Below are 20,711 nucleotides of genomic sequence, written 5' to 3'. Positions count from 1 at the left end.
CCTTAATTGCGATTTCGCAATTTGCTAATCGCAATTAAGGAATTTTATGAAATCGCAAAAAGTTTGCAATTTTTTAAATACATCCCGTTTTGCAATTCTCAAATAGCGATTCCTTAAAAATCGCTATTTGAGAATCGCAAATGTTGATACATATGCCCCTTAATTCTCTGAACTATATTTCCAAAATGATGCCATAAAAAAATATAACTTTCAGCCCAACGATGTTGGTAAAAAAAAAAAACCAGTAGCAAATGCACAGACTGTTGAACTGTTACGGGATTTAGCTTTTCATTTCTATTCTGTTGAGTAGAGTTCAAGTATTTATTTTATTCAACATTAAGCGTTGAGTGATAAGATTCAGGAAAGTCCATGTTATTGCTGACCGAATCGGAAATTATTTATTCCAGTCAGTTCATCATCATCATCATCATCATCATGATATAACTTTATTCGGTCATTTGTACAAAAAGCCATCAAAGTATACAAAAATAAAACATGGATATATTTACAATTAAAATAGTATTAAACCATTGCAAACACAAGTACAAATGACATCCCGAATCAGGTTAAAAAGAACATTGGTACATAGATACAATCGACCTAGTCATGCTTGAAAGGAAGTGCTATACAACCACCAAACATATGGGATACAAAACCGTGTGTACCAAGCTTGATATTTAAGATACGTATACAGCATAAAGAGGAAAAAGAGTTAAATATGGCAACACAACTATAATAAGAATTTTTGGGAATTAGCCAGAAGGAGAATACAAAAACGGCTAAGAGCAAAAACTATTGGCCCAGAAGTATCTGTTTTTAAAATTCTGAACGCAATCAGGAACTGCCTAGCACCCAAGTTGAGGCATTCCCTACTGATGGCAGGAAGGCGGCGGCTGGGGATGCTGCTGATTTCAGATGGAGGCATTGGTGCACCGTAGCATGGTTCTGCCTTGGGCAGTGGGACTGGATGATGAGGTTGTGCGTGCATGGCCTCTTTGGCTGCCCCTACTGGGCTCTATTTGACAGCCAAAATGACAATTGTAAGTGGTGCATCAGAGGTGGCTATGGTGGGGTGTGGCATTCAGATTGTGGCACGCACCCTGATGCAGAATCTCTAGTTCTATTAGCTGTCAGGCTCACCAAATTGGGATCCGCTGTGCACTGCAGGGGATACGCGTGGAAACGCTGGGCAGTTTGTGATAGTGTGCTGTGCAGATCAGGTGGGGCTGACCGGCAGCCAATATGCTAACTTTCATGTTGCAGGCAATGACTAGTTCGCAGCACTAATGTATACCTGACCACATCCATTTGGTTGGATGGAGTTGTGTGTTCTTGGTGGACCCCCTGCGCGGGTACTTCCCAAACTAAGTTGGGTTATGTTGTTTTCTTACTCTGGAATCTGTCTTTGGCATGGTTGGGATGCTGAAGTGGGATGTGGGTGGAAGGGTTGGGATCTGTTTTGTTGGCCAAGGTGCATGAGAAACATCGCTGAACTCCAGTATTACGTTGAGAGGCATACTGCCGTTACTTCGTTCCTAAAAACTGGAAGAGGTGCAGACTGCGCACGTTATAATATGCTGACATGGATGTCATTAGCTAGAGATGGCTGATGTGCAGTTGCGTTCTAAGCAATTAAACTTGTTAACGTGGAATGTTAGGGGGCTTAATAACCCTAAAAAAATTAGGCAAACACTTGCGTATCTGGATAGACTGCAAATAGACATTGCTCTTCTGCAGGAAACGCATTTTGCGCCTACATCTCATAGTCATATTGGGCGCAGATGGGCGGAGACAATACACCACTCGTCATACTCCTCATATTCTAGAGGGGTCATTATCCTGATTAAAAGGGGTTTGCAGTTTGATATAGATACTACTGTCACGGATGATATGGGGCGCTTTGTTCTTATATCAGGTACGCTACCGGGACAGAGACTTGCTATCCTTAATACATATGGCCCGAATGTTGATGATCCGGAATTTTATCATAATTTATGGTGTAAACTTAGGGATCTGCCAGACATCCCTTGGATTTGGGGGGGGTGATTTTAATATTGCACTACATGATGACCTTGACAGGTCGGGTAAAACGGTTGAACCTCACAAAAGGGCTTTGAGCAAATTGAGAGATATTATGATTGACAGGGGTCTTAATGATATTTGGAGACTCGGAAACCCGGAGTGTAGGGAGGCCACGCATGCATCAGCTGCACACAGTAGCTGGTCACGTATAGACTATTGGTTAGTCTCTGATGACATAGTACTATGGTCACGGTCTGTGAGTCATCAGCCCAGGACAGTGTCCGACCACAACCCAGTGTTACTTTCTTTAGATTTGCCACACTATGTGCCGCCCACTTTCAGTTGGAGGTTTAATGCAAAAGCTTTACTAGATCCAGTGTATGTAACTGCCATAGGTCAGGCTGTCAAGGAGTACTTTGATCAAAATAAACCCACAACGGAAGAGCCTGGCCTGCTGTGGGAAGCTTTTAAAGCTACAATTCGAGGTATCTGCATAAGTACTAATGCTGGCATTCTTAGGGATATACGGCAGCAACTAGTTGTGCGTGAAGACAAGCTACGTGCTCTGGAGCATGAATATGAGCGTACAGACAATACCAAAATATTGGGTGACAATAGGGCTGTTCTATCCGAATATCAAACATATGCTGAAGACGAAATCAAATATATAGCAAAGCGACAGATAGCAAGAACCTATGGTGAGGGTGGTAGGTCCGGTAGATGTTTTGCGGCTAAAATATGCGCTGGTCATGCACCGCAGACTGTTCGGGCAGTTCAGAATGGAACTGGGGAACTGCAATATGGTGCACAGGGTATACTAAGGGAATTTATGACCGCGTACGGGGCACTGTATGCTTCGCAACATACAGCCTCCCCTGATGAAATAATGGATTACCTAGCTGATGTGGCGATAGCGTGGCTGTCTGACACGCAACGGGAATACCTGTCCTTGCCCATCACAGTGGAAGAGGTAACAGAAGTTGTTAAATCCCTGCCCAATGGGAAAGCACCAGGCCCAGATGGGTTCACGTGCAAATTTTATAAAGCTTTCATTGACCAATTGGCGCCTCATCTGGTGGAGATGTATGGGAGTGCCCATGAAAAGCAGATGTTGCCGCCAACATTGAGAGAAGGCCTATTAATTGCTCTATTAAAGCCAAACAAAGATCCAGAATATTGTGACTCATACCGGCCTTTGTCCCTAATCAATTTAGATACTAAGATTCTAGCCAAACTTCTTGCCACTCGATTACAACTATTAATGACCAATTTAATCTTACCGGATCAATCAGGTTTTATCCCTTCCAGGTCCACGGCTCATAACACAAGGACGCTCTTTGCGCTATCGCATTATTTGACTCCTACGACTAAAGCGGCTGCAGTACTCTTAGATGCTGTTAAAGCATTCGATTCTATCGAATGGTCATATCTCCACACGGTGTTATGGAGAATGGGATTTCCTCCTCTTTTTCTCCAATGGATACACATACTGTATACTGAGCCAACGGCGCATATAAGAGTTAACAAATACATATCTGAACCCATAGCTATTGAGAGGGGGACAAGACAAGGCTGCCCAATGTCCCCATTGTTGTTTGCGATAGCACTTGAGCTGTTGGCATGTAAAATTTGGCAGGGACATCACTATTCGGCGCTTCAATTTCCACAGAGACTGTTACATATATCGTTATATGCAGATGATATGATGCTATATGTTCGAGACCCTGAGAAATATTTGAATCTTTTGCTGAGGGAGTATATTAAGTTTGAACAACACTCAGGCATCAAAATAAACTGGTCTAAATCCTTAATTATACCTTTAACGGACACTACTCACCCGCACTTCATGGACTATCCACTAGAATGGCAATCCGAGCCAGTAAAATATCTAGGTATCTGGTACCATCGTGATCCCGAAATTGTCATCCGCACTAATTTTGGTAGGGCAATTGATGAGTTGGAGGGGAAAATAAGGCGCTGGATTCAGTTACCACTATCATTGGCTGATCGCCTAGCCCTTGTAAAGATGGTAATTTTACCTAAATTACTGTATCTTTTTAATAACATATCGATTCAACCTCCGGCCGAGGTGTTTCGTCGGATTTCCTCCATGGTGCTTCAGCTAATATGGGCGGGTAAACAGGCTCAGATTGAACTACGAGCTCTCACGCTGCCTTATTCTCAGGGAGGGTTCAAGGTCCCGGATTGTTTGCTTTATTATCTATGTGCGCAAGCACAATATGCGCATTTCTGGTATCACAAGGTCCCTTACCTCACACATGTTGCAATTGAAGAAGGTGATGCATATCCAGTTCCATTAAACGCTATTATAACCCATCGTAGGCCCCCACTTCATAATCGCGATATAAACACTATAGACACGACCAATAGGGCGTGGCGAACCATGGGTAGAAAGGCACATAAACTGCCATTGTATGCTCCTGCACTACCGCTGCAGTATCATCCGGAGCTTTCTGTCACCCAAGAAGAAGTGGGCATGGGTCTGCTAAGGCAAGTGGGCCTTGATACCATTGGGGATTTATTCAGTAATGGGTTCTTTAGAACACTGGATGCGCTTTCATTCATTAGCAATCAAACGTTACTATTTAGATTTACTTATCACAGATTACAAGGTGCCCTGAAAAAGTTGTATCCATCTTACCCGGCGGAGCCACCGACATTGTCCACTTTACAGCTGCTGATCACCTCCCCTACTGCTAAACATATGGTGTCGAAACTTTATATTAAACTGCAAGAAGACATAGCGGACACTACACATAAAGCAATGGGGAAATGGAACAGTAGCCTAGACGATCCATTGACGATGAAAGAATGGGCTATGACTTTCTCACTACGTGGTTTGTTAACGCCTAATGGAAATTTGCGTATGCTGCATTACAAGTACCTTCACCAGACTTACTATACGCCGGCCCGGCTTAATAGATATGGTTTGCGAACTGATTCTAGATGTTGGCGCTGTAATGCAGAAATGGCAGATTTTGTACATCTGGCATGGTCTTGTGGTGCAATTGCTGAATATTGGTTAAAAGTAACGCAGATGTTGGGTACTATGGTGGGCATTAACATCGAATGCACTGTTCGCACGTGCCTGTTGGGCCTGATACCAGAGGTACGCGCCCAGAAGCGTAAGTTTTGTGTAATTGCATTACTCCTGGCCAAAAGGAGAATATCATTGTGCTGGAACAGCAGGCAGGCTCCCAAAGTTAAGCATTAGATCCACGATTTAACATATTGTAAGGATACCCTGCAAACGTATGAGGAAGAATTACCAACTGGGTCAAAGCCTAGAGACTATTGGAAATACTTGACTCAATATTTACAAGTGTATAAAGTAGACTGATTGAGTGTAGCAGCTGCACTATAGACAATGTGTTTTCAGGTAATATTGCAGCACTGCGGAACTGGACGACGGATGTTGTTGTACTGCGGCCTGTTTGTTAATGATATGTATGGCGTTGTATGTTTCTTGAAAATGCTAATAAACAAAAACAAACAAAAAAAAGTTCTCTTGGAGGAGACCATATGTGAGTGACAAGCTTCCCTGAGCCGTATACACCAATGGGGAAATAAATCTAGTAAATTGCTTCATAGACTTTGCCAAAATTCCCTTGTGTACCTGCTTTTCTCGGTGCTCAGGGGACATTGATTTCTAGCCCGGGCGAGGTGGCCAGGAGTTTTGCTGGTTACTATGAGGTTCTATTCGCAGAAAGAGAGACAGTGACGGCTGCTCAAATTGAGGACTTAATAGATGCCTTACCCTGAAGTCCTTCTCTACCACAGCTATGACACTACTCGAAGCGCCTGTTGCAGTGGAGGACCTGACCTCTGCTCTTATGGAACTATGTCTCATGAAGGCCCCCAACCCGAACAGGTTCCCTAGCGAATTCTTGAGAGCCTTTATGTCACTAGTAGGAGTCCACTTGATAGAAGTGATCCTGCGCTAAAAGAAATGTGTATGCCTCTGGATTGGCGACATGCGAAGATTGTGGTATTTCCTAAACCGGGTCATACGCCGGAGTTTCATTCTTCTTACCGCCCAATCTCCCTCCTAAATATCAAGTTTAAACTCTTAGCTAAAGCTTTAGCCAACAGATTGTTGCCACACGTCGGATTTGGTTGATCTGCACCAGGCCGGCTTTATGCCTCACCGCGCCACAATAACATCTGCTGTGCCCACAATGCCATTGCTCTCATAGATAGACTAGGGCGACCAGCGGCTTTACTTTTAGCAGACATCGGCAAGGCCTTTGATTCTGCGAGCTGGACATACATGTTCACGCTCCTCCGGTGTCTTAATATGGGGCCTAGATTTCTCAACTATATTCAACTAATATATATGGACCTAACTGTTTGTGTTTTTTTTTTAACAAAATATTATAGGAAACAATTTATAAAAGAGCAAGGTAATGTACAGACAATTGAACACTTCTTATGTGTACCCCCATTAATCAAATATGACTAATAAAAGACCTTTCTTTCAATAAATCTTTTTATTTGTTATTTATTTATATATTCTTTTTAACAATAGAGGGTCATTTCATCTTCCTTATTTCTTTATAGCCCTTCTTTCTGAATATTTAATATCGTCAACATTATATCATTTCATGTCCATTCAGACGATTGCATTTATATTCCACATTTTAGATACAAATGAAAGGAAACAAAAAAGAACAGAGGGTACTCATTAATTATGAATTATGGCTAATATTAGGTCTACGCGCGTTTCGGCGTTCAGCCTTCCTCAGGTGGCCATATTTTTGATAACTCCTATAATAAGAGAAACACAAACTGTAATTGCCTGTACATATCGGCTCAATTGAGTGTACATTTACAATTCTAAAAACGCTTTCTTTATACACATCTATCTACAAACATATATACATCCTAATCTTATATATATTCATGTACATATCATTTACAAAAAGTCAAACAATCAATATCATCCATTTCCAATTTACACTAACAGGTCTACAAAATCCTGCATGGCCCAAGACAAAGACTATTCAAAGCAATCCTAGATAAGCCGTAATTTATATCTAGGTGACTATGGCCTGCACAATATAGAGTTATATCCCATCTACTATTTATCCTATTAATCTTGTATTGTTGTAATCTGAATACGTAGATTTTAGCTAAAACTCTCTAACATAATGTTCACTATAATGCAAAATCATTTTGTTTCTAGAAACCTAATTTTGGTTCTAACCTGGTAACTATCCACAGACAGCGGGTTAATTCAATTTATATTCCCTTGCTCTGCATATATAATCGCATCTTATCGCGTATTTTCCTTATTACCTTGGTTTGTATATGTATATCAGTTTACAGATTTCCGATGGGGATGGGTTTAAAAAGTCCTCCCTCCTTGTTTAAGGATATCTTGTTGTTTCAGAGACCTGTGGGCTGTGCTAGTAACTCCGATTCTAAAACAAATAGAAACAGAAACGGCACAAATGTTTTAAGGGTGGCACCTTCTATATACTTCGGGCCTGTAAGGAATATTCAAATAAATGTACCACTTGCTGACTTACTTCCAGATGCTCACGTAAGTGTAATGTTTGCTGGTTAATCGTTCCCGCCAAACTGAAGGCGTGTCACTGAATGCTCACTTTTCGGGTTATGCTACCTCGCCATCTAGAAAAACTAACTGTTTGTGTTGTCAGAAGCATGTTGGCCACATTCCTCATCCGACAGGGCACCATACACCTTTGTTGTCTGCCCTGGCCATGGAGCTGTTGGCTGCCTGGGTCAGGGTGGATGCTTAGGTGCTGGGTGCAGAATGGTCCAGAGAAATTTCGGATTGCATAGCATTATATGCCAATGATGTATTGTGTTTTATGACAGACCATGCAGTCATGGGTCCCTGGATTTTGAGAATTATGCAGGTGTTTCGAGAGACATTCGGGCATTCCATGAATGTATGCAAGTCAGTGCTGTTGCCGCTGAGGGAGTCGTTGAGAGGTACTGAGTGTGCTACTGGGCTGTCTTGTGAAGATGACTGCATTCTATACTAGTGGAAACAAGCCTTACACTGGTCAACAGTGGAGACGAGCCTTACACTGGTCAACAGTGGAGACAAGCCTTACACTAGTCAGCAGTGGATATGAGCCTTACACAGGTTAACAGTGGATAAAAACCTTACACTGGTCAACAGTGGAGACGAGCCTTACACTGGTCAACAGTGGAGACGAGCCTTACACTGGTCAACAGTGGAGACGAGCCTTACACTGGTCAACAGTGGAGACGAGCCTTACACTGGTCAACAGTGGAGACGAGCCTTTCACTGGTCAACAGTGGAGACGAGCCTTTCACTGGTCAACAGTGGAGACGAGTCTTACACTGGTCAACAGTGTCTAAAATCCTTACACTGCTCAACAGTGGCTAAAAGCCTTACACTGGTCATCAGTGGAGACGAGCCTTACACTGGTCAACAGTGGAGACGAGCCTTACACTGGTCAACAGTGGAGACGAGCCTTACACTGGTCAACAGTGGAGACGAGCCTTACCCTGGTCAACAGTGAAGACAAGCCTTACACTGGTCAACAGTGGAGACAAGCCTTACACTGGTTAACAGTGGATAAAATAATTCAAATCAAGGTTCTCTGTTGCACGTTTCTAACCTTTTCTGGATCTCGCCTGATGGATCTCAGATATTTAGCCTTATCACCCTACCAGAGGATCTTTGGGTTCTGCCAGCTCCAAATTAAATATCCTGAGAAGGTGCAGCAGATCAAGAATGGGCATATTCTCATCCAGATATCTGGCTGTGAGACCATGAAACACGCTTCTTCATCAACTCCCCCCCCCCCCCCAGGCGAGATAGCCTTTAGGAAACTGCTAAAAACATGACTCTTTTACATGCAGAAAAGCCTAGCAGTGGCTCTGTTTTTAGTATTTATCCCTGGGAAGCCCTGTTTGGGGAGCTATGTGCTATTTAAATCATAAATATGAACAGAAGGATCTCAAGCAGAAACAACCTGGACAGTCTCCCATTAATCCTGACCCTTGCTGCAGTATGTTATAAAGCAATTTTACCCATTCTAGGAATTTTACCCCTAACCTAATAGAGTTTCCTAATAAGAAGGGCTTTTCAATAGTGCCAAAGGGACATTCTCAATCCAGTGACGCCACCATTGGTTCTCTCACTCTGCACACCCTTTGCAGTACCTATGCAAAACAGTTGTCTGAGGTTGTTTCTCATTAATCTCGTTGGCACAAAGCCTGTCTGGTCAGAATGGACTTTCACCAACCTATATATAATCTGTTCACAAGGGCCTTTGCTAATATCCTAATTTCCACATTTAGCAAAAACAAGGGCCTATAGGAATAGCACTTATCAGGTTGTTTACTAGGTTTGAGGATCATGACCACTGTAGCTTTCCATAGATCTGGGGACTCGACTCCTTTTTCCTTTGCCATTTCATTCATGCATCTCAGGAGTTCTGTTACTTTAATGACAAGTTTTTTAAACAATTCTTTTGATGCTTTGTTCTGGCCAGGTGTTAACTGAGCTATTGTCTCCTTGCTTTTTACTCTGTAGTAATGTCTGCCTCTAAGGCTTCTGTTGTGATGTATGACAAGTAGCCGAGGAGTATCTTTGAATATTCTTTATTAGTCTTCATTGCAGAATTATATCCAAGTACAGCAGCACCACCAGGAGCTCCCTGCCTGCTGATCAGCCCATACTAGAGCTGACATATGTCACCACACAGGCACCCAAACATTCCATGCATCTCCATCAAACCAACATTCCACTCAGAACACTCACACTGGCTGAGCAGCTGGGAGCCCAGGAAACAGAGGAGATGCATGAATGCCTAAGCAAGATATAACTGATGGAGCGGAAATTACCAACCTCTGATACTCAATCACTGATACATTTATTTGGGCCCATAAACTTACTTTCACACATATTCAGGCTGGCAAAATCCTGCGGCTGGTCAAAGTTTAGGGGAATAATGCTTTGAGATGTGTTTATGTATTTTCTTATCCGAAATTTTCACTGATCAATATTCTCTCTTGAGGTCAATAGATCATTTTAGTTAGATTTGTTTGATGAAATAACATGCAATTCATACCTTTTATTTTATTCATCTAAAATAATCACACACGCAGAAAAAAAGGTTTTAAATTTTATCTAAGAAGTTCATGTGAGCAATTACAGTATTTTTCTCTGGGAGGAAATCAATTACTAATTAAAATGTCACCCAAATATAAGAACTTCACAACGACAGTGCTCTGGGAAAGAAAGAAAGAGAGGATAGAGAGAGCATCACAATGACATACTACACAGAATTATATTTACCTAGTATGGTGTGGAAACCAACCCCTTGACCAAGGAGCTGGGAGGGTCCCCTAATTAAGGATCAACAGACGAAACTTCAGGACAGGTCTCAGGTCAGTTTCGGGACAGGATTCAGAACAGGAAAGGTGACCTCCTCTAGAAGCGGCGCCAGCGTGGCACCCCTCTCTGTCACTATATTCCTCCTCGATTCTTCCGCGATCTTCTTCTAATGGCCTAATTCTCTCCTCGATTCTTCCGCAATCTTCTTCTAGTTAATTAGCTCAAAATTCTAAGTCAGCAAATCTTCTTCTTCAGCATTCGATCAGCTCTTGGACAGCATCTCGCTCTCAGCAACTTCATGTAAGGTGAGCTGCCACTTAGCTAACTAAACTATCCCAATTATTCCTTTTGTTGCTCATGTACCACCCACTAATGTTTCAAACTTTATGGAATCCTTAATTCTGATTGGGCAGGCAAGGGGGGGATGGTCATCACACCATTCTAGTTTTTCAGAAAACTTCTATAGCTCTTTGTTTAATATTCCCACCCCTTATTACTTATTCACAAAATCTTTATTCCCACCTGTACTGTTGTACTTGGCCCTTCTGGCAAGTTCACCCCTAGAACTTTTTGCATTATCCTAGCCTTTTTCCTATGTTGTACTAGTGGTTTTAGGCCTCTAGGCGCTTTCACACTGTGTCCCAGTGGAAAGTGCGTGCGCTCTGTGTATGGTTTAGTGAGACTGACCTGCCCTCCCATAGAAATGCATGGGGGATCTGAGTGACCGTGTTAAGTCCTGATGTGAGAGGAGTGCAGGGTCGAGTTTGGTATGTGCGAACTCGTGAGAGTGAATGCTGCGCAATGATGTGTGAGGCGTTACAGTGTCTCATGTAGAAGTGCCACTTCTAGAAGCTGGCCTGTCTGTATAATAAATGTGCAGTGACTGTCTGGCTTGCGATTGGCTGGTGTCTCTGTCTCCAGGAGTCAGGATGGGTCTGCCCCGGTGGTGAGTGGAGAGAGCTGCATGTTGATGGCAGGTATGAGTACACCTGGGACCTGAATAGGGCTGGGCTTTCCCTACACAATGCTGGCTCCACCCCCTGTGGTGCGTCTAATGTCCCTGGCCTGTCCTGTGAATAGGGAGAGGGGCTGAGCAAAACAAAGTGCTCAGGAACCAGTTGCATCCGGTTCGCCCCTTCCCTGCACCTTTGCAGACAAAGGATTTTATGTATAAAAGAGGGGCTGTGACCCCATGAAAATGTTCTTGTTCTTGGACTCGAATCGACCAGGGGCGTGCTGCTGCTAGGGCCCAGGGGAAGGCTTGCCTCCCTGGGCCCTGCCCAGCCCTTGGATGCCTGATGGACTTCTTGGACCTGTTTGTTTCCTTTTACTAGCCTTATGGATTTTAGGCTGCCCTAGCGCCCTGTGAGCGCTTTTCTTTATTTCTTGATTTTCTCTTTGGAGAAAGAGCACCTCTCTCTGCCGCCTGTATTGCTGGGCTGCGATCTCCTTAGAGGGAATCCCCAGCATAGGGATTCCCCCCTCATTGTGTGCTTTTTGCGAGTGCTCACCCCGCTTATTCCGCGTATGTTTGGCTTTGATTTAGCAGGAGCCCACCCTGCTTTATGTTCTTACTTGCGAGGGAGCCCACCCCTCATTTTGACGACATCGCAAAGTTCACTGCCGCGGCCCTCGCGGAAAACAGGAAGCCAGGCCGGTGCCGCCTGACTGCGGGCGGGGCCTGGGGCGTTCGACTTCTGCTTCCCCCCGCTGGAGGGAAGCGTTCCACGCCGCATAGGTGGCGGATAGCAGCGCGGGGCTCCCAGAGGTGAAGGGAAGCCCCGTGCCCCAGAAAAATGCAGCCGTGGCCAGCGAGGCTCTCGAGAGGAAGAGAAAGCCCTGCCCGCTGCCTCGATGAAAACCGCCGAGGCTCCCGTGAGCGAGGGAGAGCCCCGGCAGACCGCGAGAAGGGACCGCGTCCCCCGCCGCCTCAGGAGAGCAGCCGGGTGAGTAGAGCTGCCTGGAGCGAGGGAGGACGCCGGGTAGAGGTACCCGGTCAGAGCGGCCCCGATCGTGCAGCGGGCCGCTCCCACGTGGCAGCACTTGTTTAAAGGGCCTCCAGTTCCCTGTGGGGGAGGCCAGAGATAGGCACACGGTGCCCATATAGTGAGCGGGCTCGCAGTTGCGGGCCGCTCCGTCAGCGGGGCATCCTTTGGGGATAAGAGCCCGCGTGGCCCTAGTGATGGTCAGATTGCTCCTCAGAGCCAGATGGCTCCAACACCCCGCAGTAGTTATTATAGAGCCAGGTGGCTCTAGCGTGTGTTCATACGTGATTACCCGGGCCCCGAGGGGCCCATGCTTTATGGTCTGGGCACATTATTTACTTTCAGAGCCCCGTGTGGCTCCAACGCCTGGCATACTTGTTAAGGGCCATTGAGAGCCCATGCCTCCTTTGAATATTCCCACCTGCCCAGCAAGTAGTGGGCAGCTGCACCGTTTAGGGTATTCTTTCTTTGGGGGACATGTGTTTTAAGTTAGGAGTGAGACGCACTCCTTCGCCCCCATCTTTGGCCTTCCGCAGCTGCGCAGCACTTAGTGCCAGCTTCAGCGTTTAGGCCCTGTTCTTGTCCCCAGCTGCCCAGCAAGTAGTGGGCAGCTGCTACGTTCAGGTTCTGGCGCAACCTGGACCCTAATGTGATTGAGGTGTTATTGTGATTTATATACTAATGCGTTGGGTGTTAGGTAATGTACTGTGTGTAGCATGTTTTGCGCACCCTGTGTTTTATACCTCTAGATATGATTTCTGCATAGGAGGTTGTTTTACCTGTTTAGGTGTATGTTAGGGAGATTATACTTCCCTGTGTGATATACGCCCCTAGTATAATTCTACTTAGGAGGTAAGGTCTAATGCGTTAGACTTATGAGAAATTGCATAATGTGTTTATGCCCCTGTGATGTATGCAGGATAGGTTTTATACCTGATTGTATTATGATAATGCTGAGGTCATTATTGCGCCAGTAGTTACTGGTTGTGCTCTACAGTGATAATTTGTGTTACAGTTGGTATATGTTCTACATTTACAATTGGTGATTTGTGCTAATTCTGACAGTGGTCCATGTGACCCTGTCTTGTGTAAATAGTCCCCTGTAAAATTCTGCCCAGTGCCTGTTGGCACAGTGTAAATTATGTGATTATCATCTAATGTGTTTATTTTAATACAAAGGCTATTTTTCATATATAACCTTGTGTGGAGTTTCTTTTGTGGTGGGCCTAGGGTGTTGTTGCTGTGTGCGCGCTTTACACATTGCCTCCGGGATAAGCCTGACTGCTCGTGCCAAGCTACCAAGGGGGGTGAGCAGGGGTTATCTTTGGCGTGTAACTCCCCAGCCCTGACTTAGAGTGGTGGTTTCTGCCTGGCTTTGGCGCGAGCCCTAGCCAACCAGAAATCCCATTTCTAACATTGGTGATCAGCGGTGGGATTAGGACTTGCGTTTGCGCAGTACCACAGCGACGGCTGGCTGCACTACAAAACTCTGCATTTAGATAGTCACATGGAAAGGGATTATTGTTCTAAATTTGTTTAAAGTGTCATTTCTGTGGAAATGTGTTTCTGGATTCAACAGTAAGGGTGAGATCCAGTGGTGGCAGCAGATGTGTGTCCAGTGCATGTATTCCCATTGCCAGTCCCCGGAGTAATGGTACCTGTGTCACGCGGTGGTCAGGTTGAGAAATCAGGGGCGGTAGAAACTGTCTTACCAGTCTTGGGAGGGGTGGGGATGAATGTGTAATGCGCTGGATGAATGTGAACGTCCCATTCCCAGTTCCCAGAGTAATGGTACCTGTGTCACATGGTGGTCAGGTTGAGAAATCAGGGGCGGTAGAAACTGTCTTACCAGTCTGGGGGGTATGTGTGTGGATGAATGGTGTGAGTTCTCTGAAATAAGGAGCTTGCTGAATACTTTGGTGTGAGTTCTCTGAAATAAGGAGCTTGCTGGTTGATTGGGTGTGAGTTCACTGAAATAGGGAGCTTACATTGGGGAGTGATTCCAAAAGGAGTGGCTGAGGTGTCTTCCAGCCCAGCATGGTGTAAGAGGTTCAGAGTAGCCCAGCTAGGTCTCGGTGTAGGGGCTCATGTCCTGACTCTGCGGAGAAGGAGTGGGTGGGACTGCGCGTCGCCAGGTGCCCGAAACCCAGTCTCAGGGCCTGGATGGTTTCTTTAGGGAACATCAGGTCGGGGGCCTAGGCTGTACCAATAGGTCATTTGAGGAGGATCTCCCAGTGTCTAGAGGACGTGGAGTGTCTGTAATCAGAGCTCCAGCAGTCCTGGTGTCTGGCGGTACCGCTCCAGTTGGCAGGGTGCGGAAGTCCAGAGGGAGGGGTGAGAGGGGGAGGCAGTCCCCAGTGGGAACCAGTAGGTCAGGGACCAGCCGGCAGGGCTGAGTCGCCACTGAGTGACCGTGGTGTCGCCACTTCTGTCCTGGGGGGTCTGCACGCACTGTCGGATGTACAGGAGTTCGTGAGATCAGCGCCAGGCAGACTGTCACACGACCCATTAGTTATGTGTCACCCTCGGTAAGTCCTGGTTCGCCAGGCATCTGACCAAAGGGTACGTCCCTCGGTTGGGGAGCCAGTAGTCGTGTTTCCGGATCTGGACGTAAGGGCAGCTGTAGTCCTGAGGGCAGGTGGGGCTCATTGTACTGCTCTACAGTTGGAGGGGGTGCAGAGGGAGGGAGTCCTCGCCTCTGACACCGGTGGATCCCAGGTGGTAGACAAGTTGATTGAGAGAGGTCCTGAACTGGTGGGAGAGATGTGTTCTGGAGGGTGCTTCCCTGGGAGGGTGCGGAACCCCAGAAGTAGAGGTAGGGTGGGGCATTCTTGCCCGTGACCTCGGGTCAGCCTGAGGGTGCGGACCCTAGGTTGAAGGATCAGTGGTAGTTTGGTAGTTTGGAACTAACCTGAGAGGGAGAGTGGAGAATGGCTTGTATGCCAGGGGTTACTACCCCTCACTCTGGGTTTGGCAAGGACCAGTGGTATCTGGGTGGCCTAGGGCCTGGTCCTGGCCGTGGACAACTAGGTAGTACCAGTGGGGTAGCCTAGTTGGGCCTGAGTTTTTTTTCGGTTGTTTTTTTTCAGATGGAACCACGTTGATTCAGAATGGCGTAGAACCGGAGGGTGTCCCTGCAAAGCGGGCCTGCGTCCGTGTTCTATCGCCCCAAGCAGGGAAGATCATCACGGTGGTGATTGGCCTGCCCTGCGTTTTGGCTGGAAGGGGGTAGTGTTGGACTTGGCCCTTCTGGCAAGTTCACCCCTAGAACCTTTTTCATTATCCTAGTGTCAGACCACGCTCGATTCAATGCACAGGAGCAGAACGCCGCAAGTTCCCAATTCCCCACCCAGGTTCTCCGGCACCAATGCGTTTACTGCACGTGTGCCAAACAAAACCCAAGGGAGGAAAGGGGATGGGACAGAGAAGAGACGGCCACACCGCTGCTAATCTTGTTCCTTGCTTCAGACTCTTCCTTCTTGTCTTCTTCTGGCTAGCACGACAGCTTTAAGACTGTAATAAAAGGTGACACTATTAGTCCTATATCTATCTGCTATTCTTCCTATATTACTTAGTCTACTTGTAACCTACCCTGTCTTGGTGTGACCCTTGCCTCTCTTCTGTTAGTTTCCTTTTCTTGCTTCAATGTGCTGTAACTAAAGTTTCCAGAGTGTTAATTCCTCATTGGGTTTCTCTCTTTCTTAACTCTTTTTCTTTTTCTTACAGGTTCCTCACCTATCTTGTATACAGCTGGGCGTACAAGGGATTCTGTGTTGGTGAGTATTCTATTCTGTCTTTCTTCACCTTTTATTTTGAGGAATTATTCCAATCTTATAATTTCTTTAATGTCTTAATCTTCTTAGATAATATAATGATTGTTCATGTATTTTTCTCAGGACTTTCTCTTATCAAATACGCTGGTGTCTTAACTCATAATATGTCTCTCAGCAACCCTTTTAACTGCTAGTTAATCTATTGCACCGTTTTTAATGACTAACTCGTAGCTTGTGCTGACTCCGATTTTCTCTCGCTCTGATAACTAAGCTTTAAACTCTCAGTATTCTCTTCAACGTTTGCGCATGACTGCAGACATGACACTTCAATATTACTCCTTGCGCATGCTTCTAAGCTCCTCACGGAACAGTCTTACCGCTCTCCTCAGACGACTAAAGCTCCTCACGGAACGGGCTTAACGCTCTCCTCAGACGACCTCCACAGGAGTTCCGGAACAGGGTAATTCAGTTTTGCGGTGCGCGACGAAGTTTCCCTGTCTAACTTTCGCGACGCACCTCAGCAACCTACTCCTCCTCAGTACTCAGGTGAAGTGCGCCACAGCACGGGCGCTTCACCTGGATCTTCCTGATTGCGAGTGAACGCTAGAGCGCTAACTCGCTGTCCTAACTGGTGACTCCTGGCGGCCATCTTTGAACCAGTTTTTGTCAGTAGTTTACATAGGCCTTTTGCCTTCCTGATTTTTCCTCTTGTCTTAACCCATACCGAGTTCACTAACAGTGTTTTCTTGACTCATGGTTTGACAATCCTGACAGTACCCTCCCTCAAATTGTTTCCTTTCTGCTTGGGCTTTTTTGGAAATTTGCTGTGAAACTCCTTAATTAACCGAGGGGCATGTACATCTGAAGACAATACCCAAGATCTTTCCTCGGGACCATAACCTTTCCAATCCAACAGATAGTACAGTTTTCTCTTCTGCACCTTCGAATCTAAAATCTGTTGTACTTCAAACTCCTCTCCTTTCTCTGTTTGGATTGGTTTTGGGGGTTTGTTGATTCGTACACCACTCAATGTCGTTTTTAATAGAGAAACGTGAAATACTGGATGTATGCGCAACCCCTTGGGCAACTTCAACTGATAGTTTAAGGCACTCAATTTCTTGTCTATCTGATGGGGACCAATAAATCTTGGCTGCAACTTCCTGACTCCCTTTAGTTTCAGATTCTTTGTGTTCAACCAAACTTTATCTCCTTCTTGTAACTCAGGTTCCCTTCTTCTCTTTTTATCTGCAAAGTGTTTGTAACTCTCTTTAGCTTTGGTTAAATTTTCTGTGGCTAAACTATGCACTCGTGTCATGTGTTCAACTAAATCTGTAACTGCTGGAACTTCCACTTCCTGGAAACTTAATGATTGATGGGGATGCCTACCAGAATTCAAATAGAAAGGGGAGTAACCAGTGGAGACGTTCCTAGCATTATTATGCGCAAACTCTGCTGCCCACAGGTAATCTGGCCAATCACCCTCTTGATCTAACAGACACAGTCTCAGATACTGTTCCAACCTTTGATTGGCACGTTCCGTCTGCCCATCAAATTCAGGATGATAACTAGTGGAATATCTAGTTTCTATATTCAACTTTTTGGTAAAAGCCTTCCAAAAATGGGATAAAAATTGAGAACCCCTGTCTGAAATTAATACCCTTGGGATTCCAGGTGCTCGGACTATATTTTGGCTAAAGGTGTGTGCTAAAGTTTTAGCTGTGGGTAATCCTTTTAGTGGTACAAAATGGGCCATCTTGGTAAAAGCATCCACACAAACCAATATAGTATCAAACCCTTGACTCGATGGCAAATCTACAATTAAATCTAAGGTAACTGTATGCCAGGGGTAAGGTGGTGTGGGTAAGGGTCGCAAAAACCCTTGGGGTGCTTGCCGCTCCGATTTTCCCCTAGCGTAGATCTCACATGTGGCTACGTACTGGCGTACATCTTTTATCACGACTGGCCACCAGAAACGTCGTCTCACTAATTCTTCCGTCTTAGCAATGCCTTTATGACCTGCCAAAATGCTATCATGACATTCTCTTAAGGCTTTTTGTTGCATTTCTGGCGTGGGCAAATATAGTGCACCATCGTGATATGGTAAACCTTCTCGAATTTCTCGTCTTGAATCACCTTCCAACCAGTCTGTCATTTCTTCCAATGTCATTGCATTCTGATTCTCTTTCTCTAGGGGCTCTTGCAAGATCGCTCCAATCACTTTTTCCGCTGGAATGATTGCCTGATCCTTGACTTCTTCCAAGACTCCTTCTGTGCCCAATCTGGATAGGGCATCTGCCTTACCGTTTTGCAAACCAGGTCGATAGGTTATGACGAAGTCAAAATCTAAAAAATACAATGACCATCGCAATTGCCTAGGTGTTAACGTTCTGGCAGACTTCAAAAATTTCAAATTCCTATGATCTGCATACACTGTGACCACATGTCTTGCACCCATCAAATAGTGTCTCCAATCTTTAAAGGCATCTTTGATGGCTAATAACTCCTTTTCCGTTATGGTATAATTTACCTCTGCTGCTGTCAATTTCCTGGAGCGGAAAGCCACCGGATGCAACTGTCCTGTAATTTTGTGCCTTTGAGCCAATACTCCTCCCAACTCCAAATTGGACGCATCAGTTTCTACAAAGAAGGGCTCAGTGGGATCTGGATGGAGTAAGATCGGCGCTGTCGTGAAGTCTTTCTTTAATTGAATGAACGCCTCCTCTGCTTCCTTTGTCCATTCAAATTGTACCGCCTTCCTTAATAGTCTGGTAATGGGTATTAACTTTTTGGAGAAGTTTTGAATGAACCTCTTATAGAAGTTCGCGAATCCAATGAAACTTTGAATTTCTTTCACTGTCTTTGGGGTTTCCCAATCGATGACTGCCTTGATCTTATGCTCATCCATGGTTATTCCGCTTGGTGCGAGCACAAACCCCAGAAACTCCACTGTAGTTACATTGAAGGCACATTTCTCTAACTTGACAAACAAGCAGTTTTCTCGCAATCTTTGTAAGACCCTTTTAACATGTTCCTTATGTTCTTCTTCTGTGTCAGAATAAACTAGTATATCATCTATATATACTATAGCATTCCGGTCAATGAACTCCTTCAGTACATCATTAATGAAATGTTGAAAGGCAGCTGGAGCGTTGCACAATCCATAAGGCATTACTTGATATTCATAAAGCCCATGCTTGGTCCTGAATGCCGTCTTCCATTCGTCTCCTTCACAAATTCTGACAAGATGGTAGGCCCCTCTCAAATCTAATTTCGTGTAGACTTTTGCTCCTTTCACCTGATCCAACAGCACAGATATGAGGGGTAAAGGATATCGAATTTTGGTGGTTATTCGATTGATTGCTCTATAATCTATGCACGTTCTCAATTCTCTATTCTTCTTTGGAATAAAAAATAGTGGAGATGAGACTGGAGATTGGAACGGTCTAATGAATCCATTCTCAAAGTATCTTTGTATATACTTCTTCAAATGCTCATCTTCTCGCTCTGTCAAGGCATATATTCTACTGCAGGAAAGATTCGACCCAGGTTCCATATCTATTTTACAATCATAGTCTCTATGTGGAGGGAGTCTTTCGGCCTCCACTTCATTAACAACATCCTGAAATTCATTGTATTCTTCAGGTAGTATTGTAGTACTTATCACACAGATGGTCGTCTCCTTCTCACTCAAATGAAATGCCGGTGATTTCTCTTGATTTCTTTTACACCCCCTTTGACAATTCACCTTGCAATACTTAGAATCCAAGGCTATAGACCGAGCCTCCCAATCGATAGTTGGATTATGCTCTGTGAGCCAAGGGAGACCTAGAATCAATTGAAATTGTGGAGCATCAATTAAATTGAATTCCAGAATTTCTAAATGTCCTTCTTCAGATTCCAGCTCTACGGGCTCCGTATGGCTCACAATGGGTCCCGATGAAAGATTCGTCCCATCGACGGCTCGCACAGCTTCACTCCTTTCTTTCTTGATAGCCTTCAATCCGATCTTTTCGGCGAACTTAAGATCACAAAAGTTGCCCGTGGCCCCAGAATCAATCATGACAGTGACTTGTGTTAGCGCCTTTTCCCGGAATCGTAAGGTCATTATTAGCACCAAATGTGGAGATGCTGATTGCAAGGTATTTGCCAAGGTATGAGCTTCTGGAGTTGTTTTTGCTTCTGCAACCACCAGTCCAACTCCCTTTACTGGTGGTACGAGGCGTTTTCCGCCGGTGATTGCTTGGGTTTCTTTGGACAATTTCGAACGAAATGTCCCCCGTTACCACAATAAAGGCATTGTTTATTAAATCTTCGCCTCTCCTTCTCTTCCTTAGAGAGAGGTCCTCGAATTGTTCCGATTTGCATAGGTTCTCCTCCCTTGACTGAGTCCATTTCCTTACTGCCTTCTATGTTGATTCTATCAAATCTAGGAACACTAGGACGATATTCTCTTTTTCTCTCTCCTCTCCTTTCACTTTGACGGAAGTCAATTTCTAACACCAGATCTATTAGCGCTGAAATCTCCGTGGGTCTGTTGGGCACTTGCGCCAAGGCATCCTTTAATTC

At 45.0% G+C, this 20,711-nt stretch overlaps 1 protein-coding gene across 2 annotated transcripts in view; it reads left to right on the top strand.

Moving 5' to 3' along the window:
* Nucleotides 1-20,711, top strand: part of LOC146839459 (uncharacterized) — a 96,737-nt gene that overhangs the window by 15,548 nt on the left and 60,478 nt on the right. For both annotated transcript variants that reach the window (XM_085651522.1, XM_085651523.1), the window contains exon 3: nucleotides 16,099-16,148. Coding sequence is in view for 1 of the 2 variants with exons in the window: in XM_085651523.1 (XP_085507649.1) it covers nucleotides 16,099-16,148 (50 nt within the window). In the remaining variant the exon portion in view is untranslated. The remainder of the gene's footprint in view (nucleotides 1-16,098; nucleotides 16,149-20,711) is intronic.

This window comes from Triturus cristatus, chromosome 4_1 (assembly GCF_964204655.1).
Source record: "Triturus cristatus chromosome 4_1, aTriCri1.1, whole genome shotgun sequence".
Taxonomy (NCBI): domain Eukaryota; kingdom Metazoa; phylum Chordata; class Amphibia; order Caudata; family Salamandridae; genus Triturus; species Triturus cristatus.
Note: the sequence above shows the minus strand (reverse complement) of the source record. Positions and strands in the feature narration are given on the sequence as shown.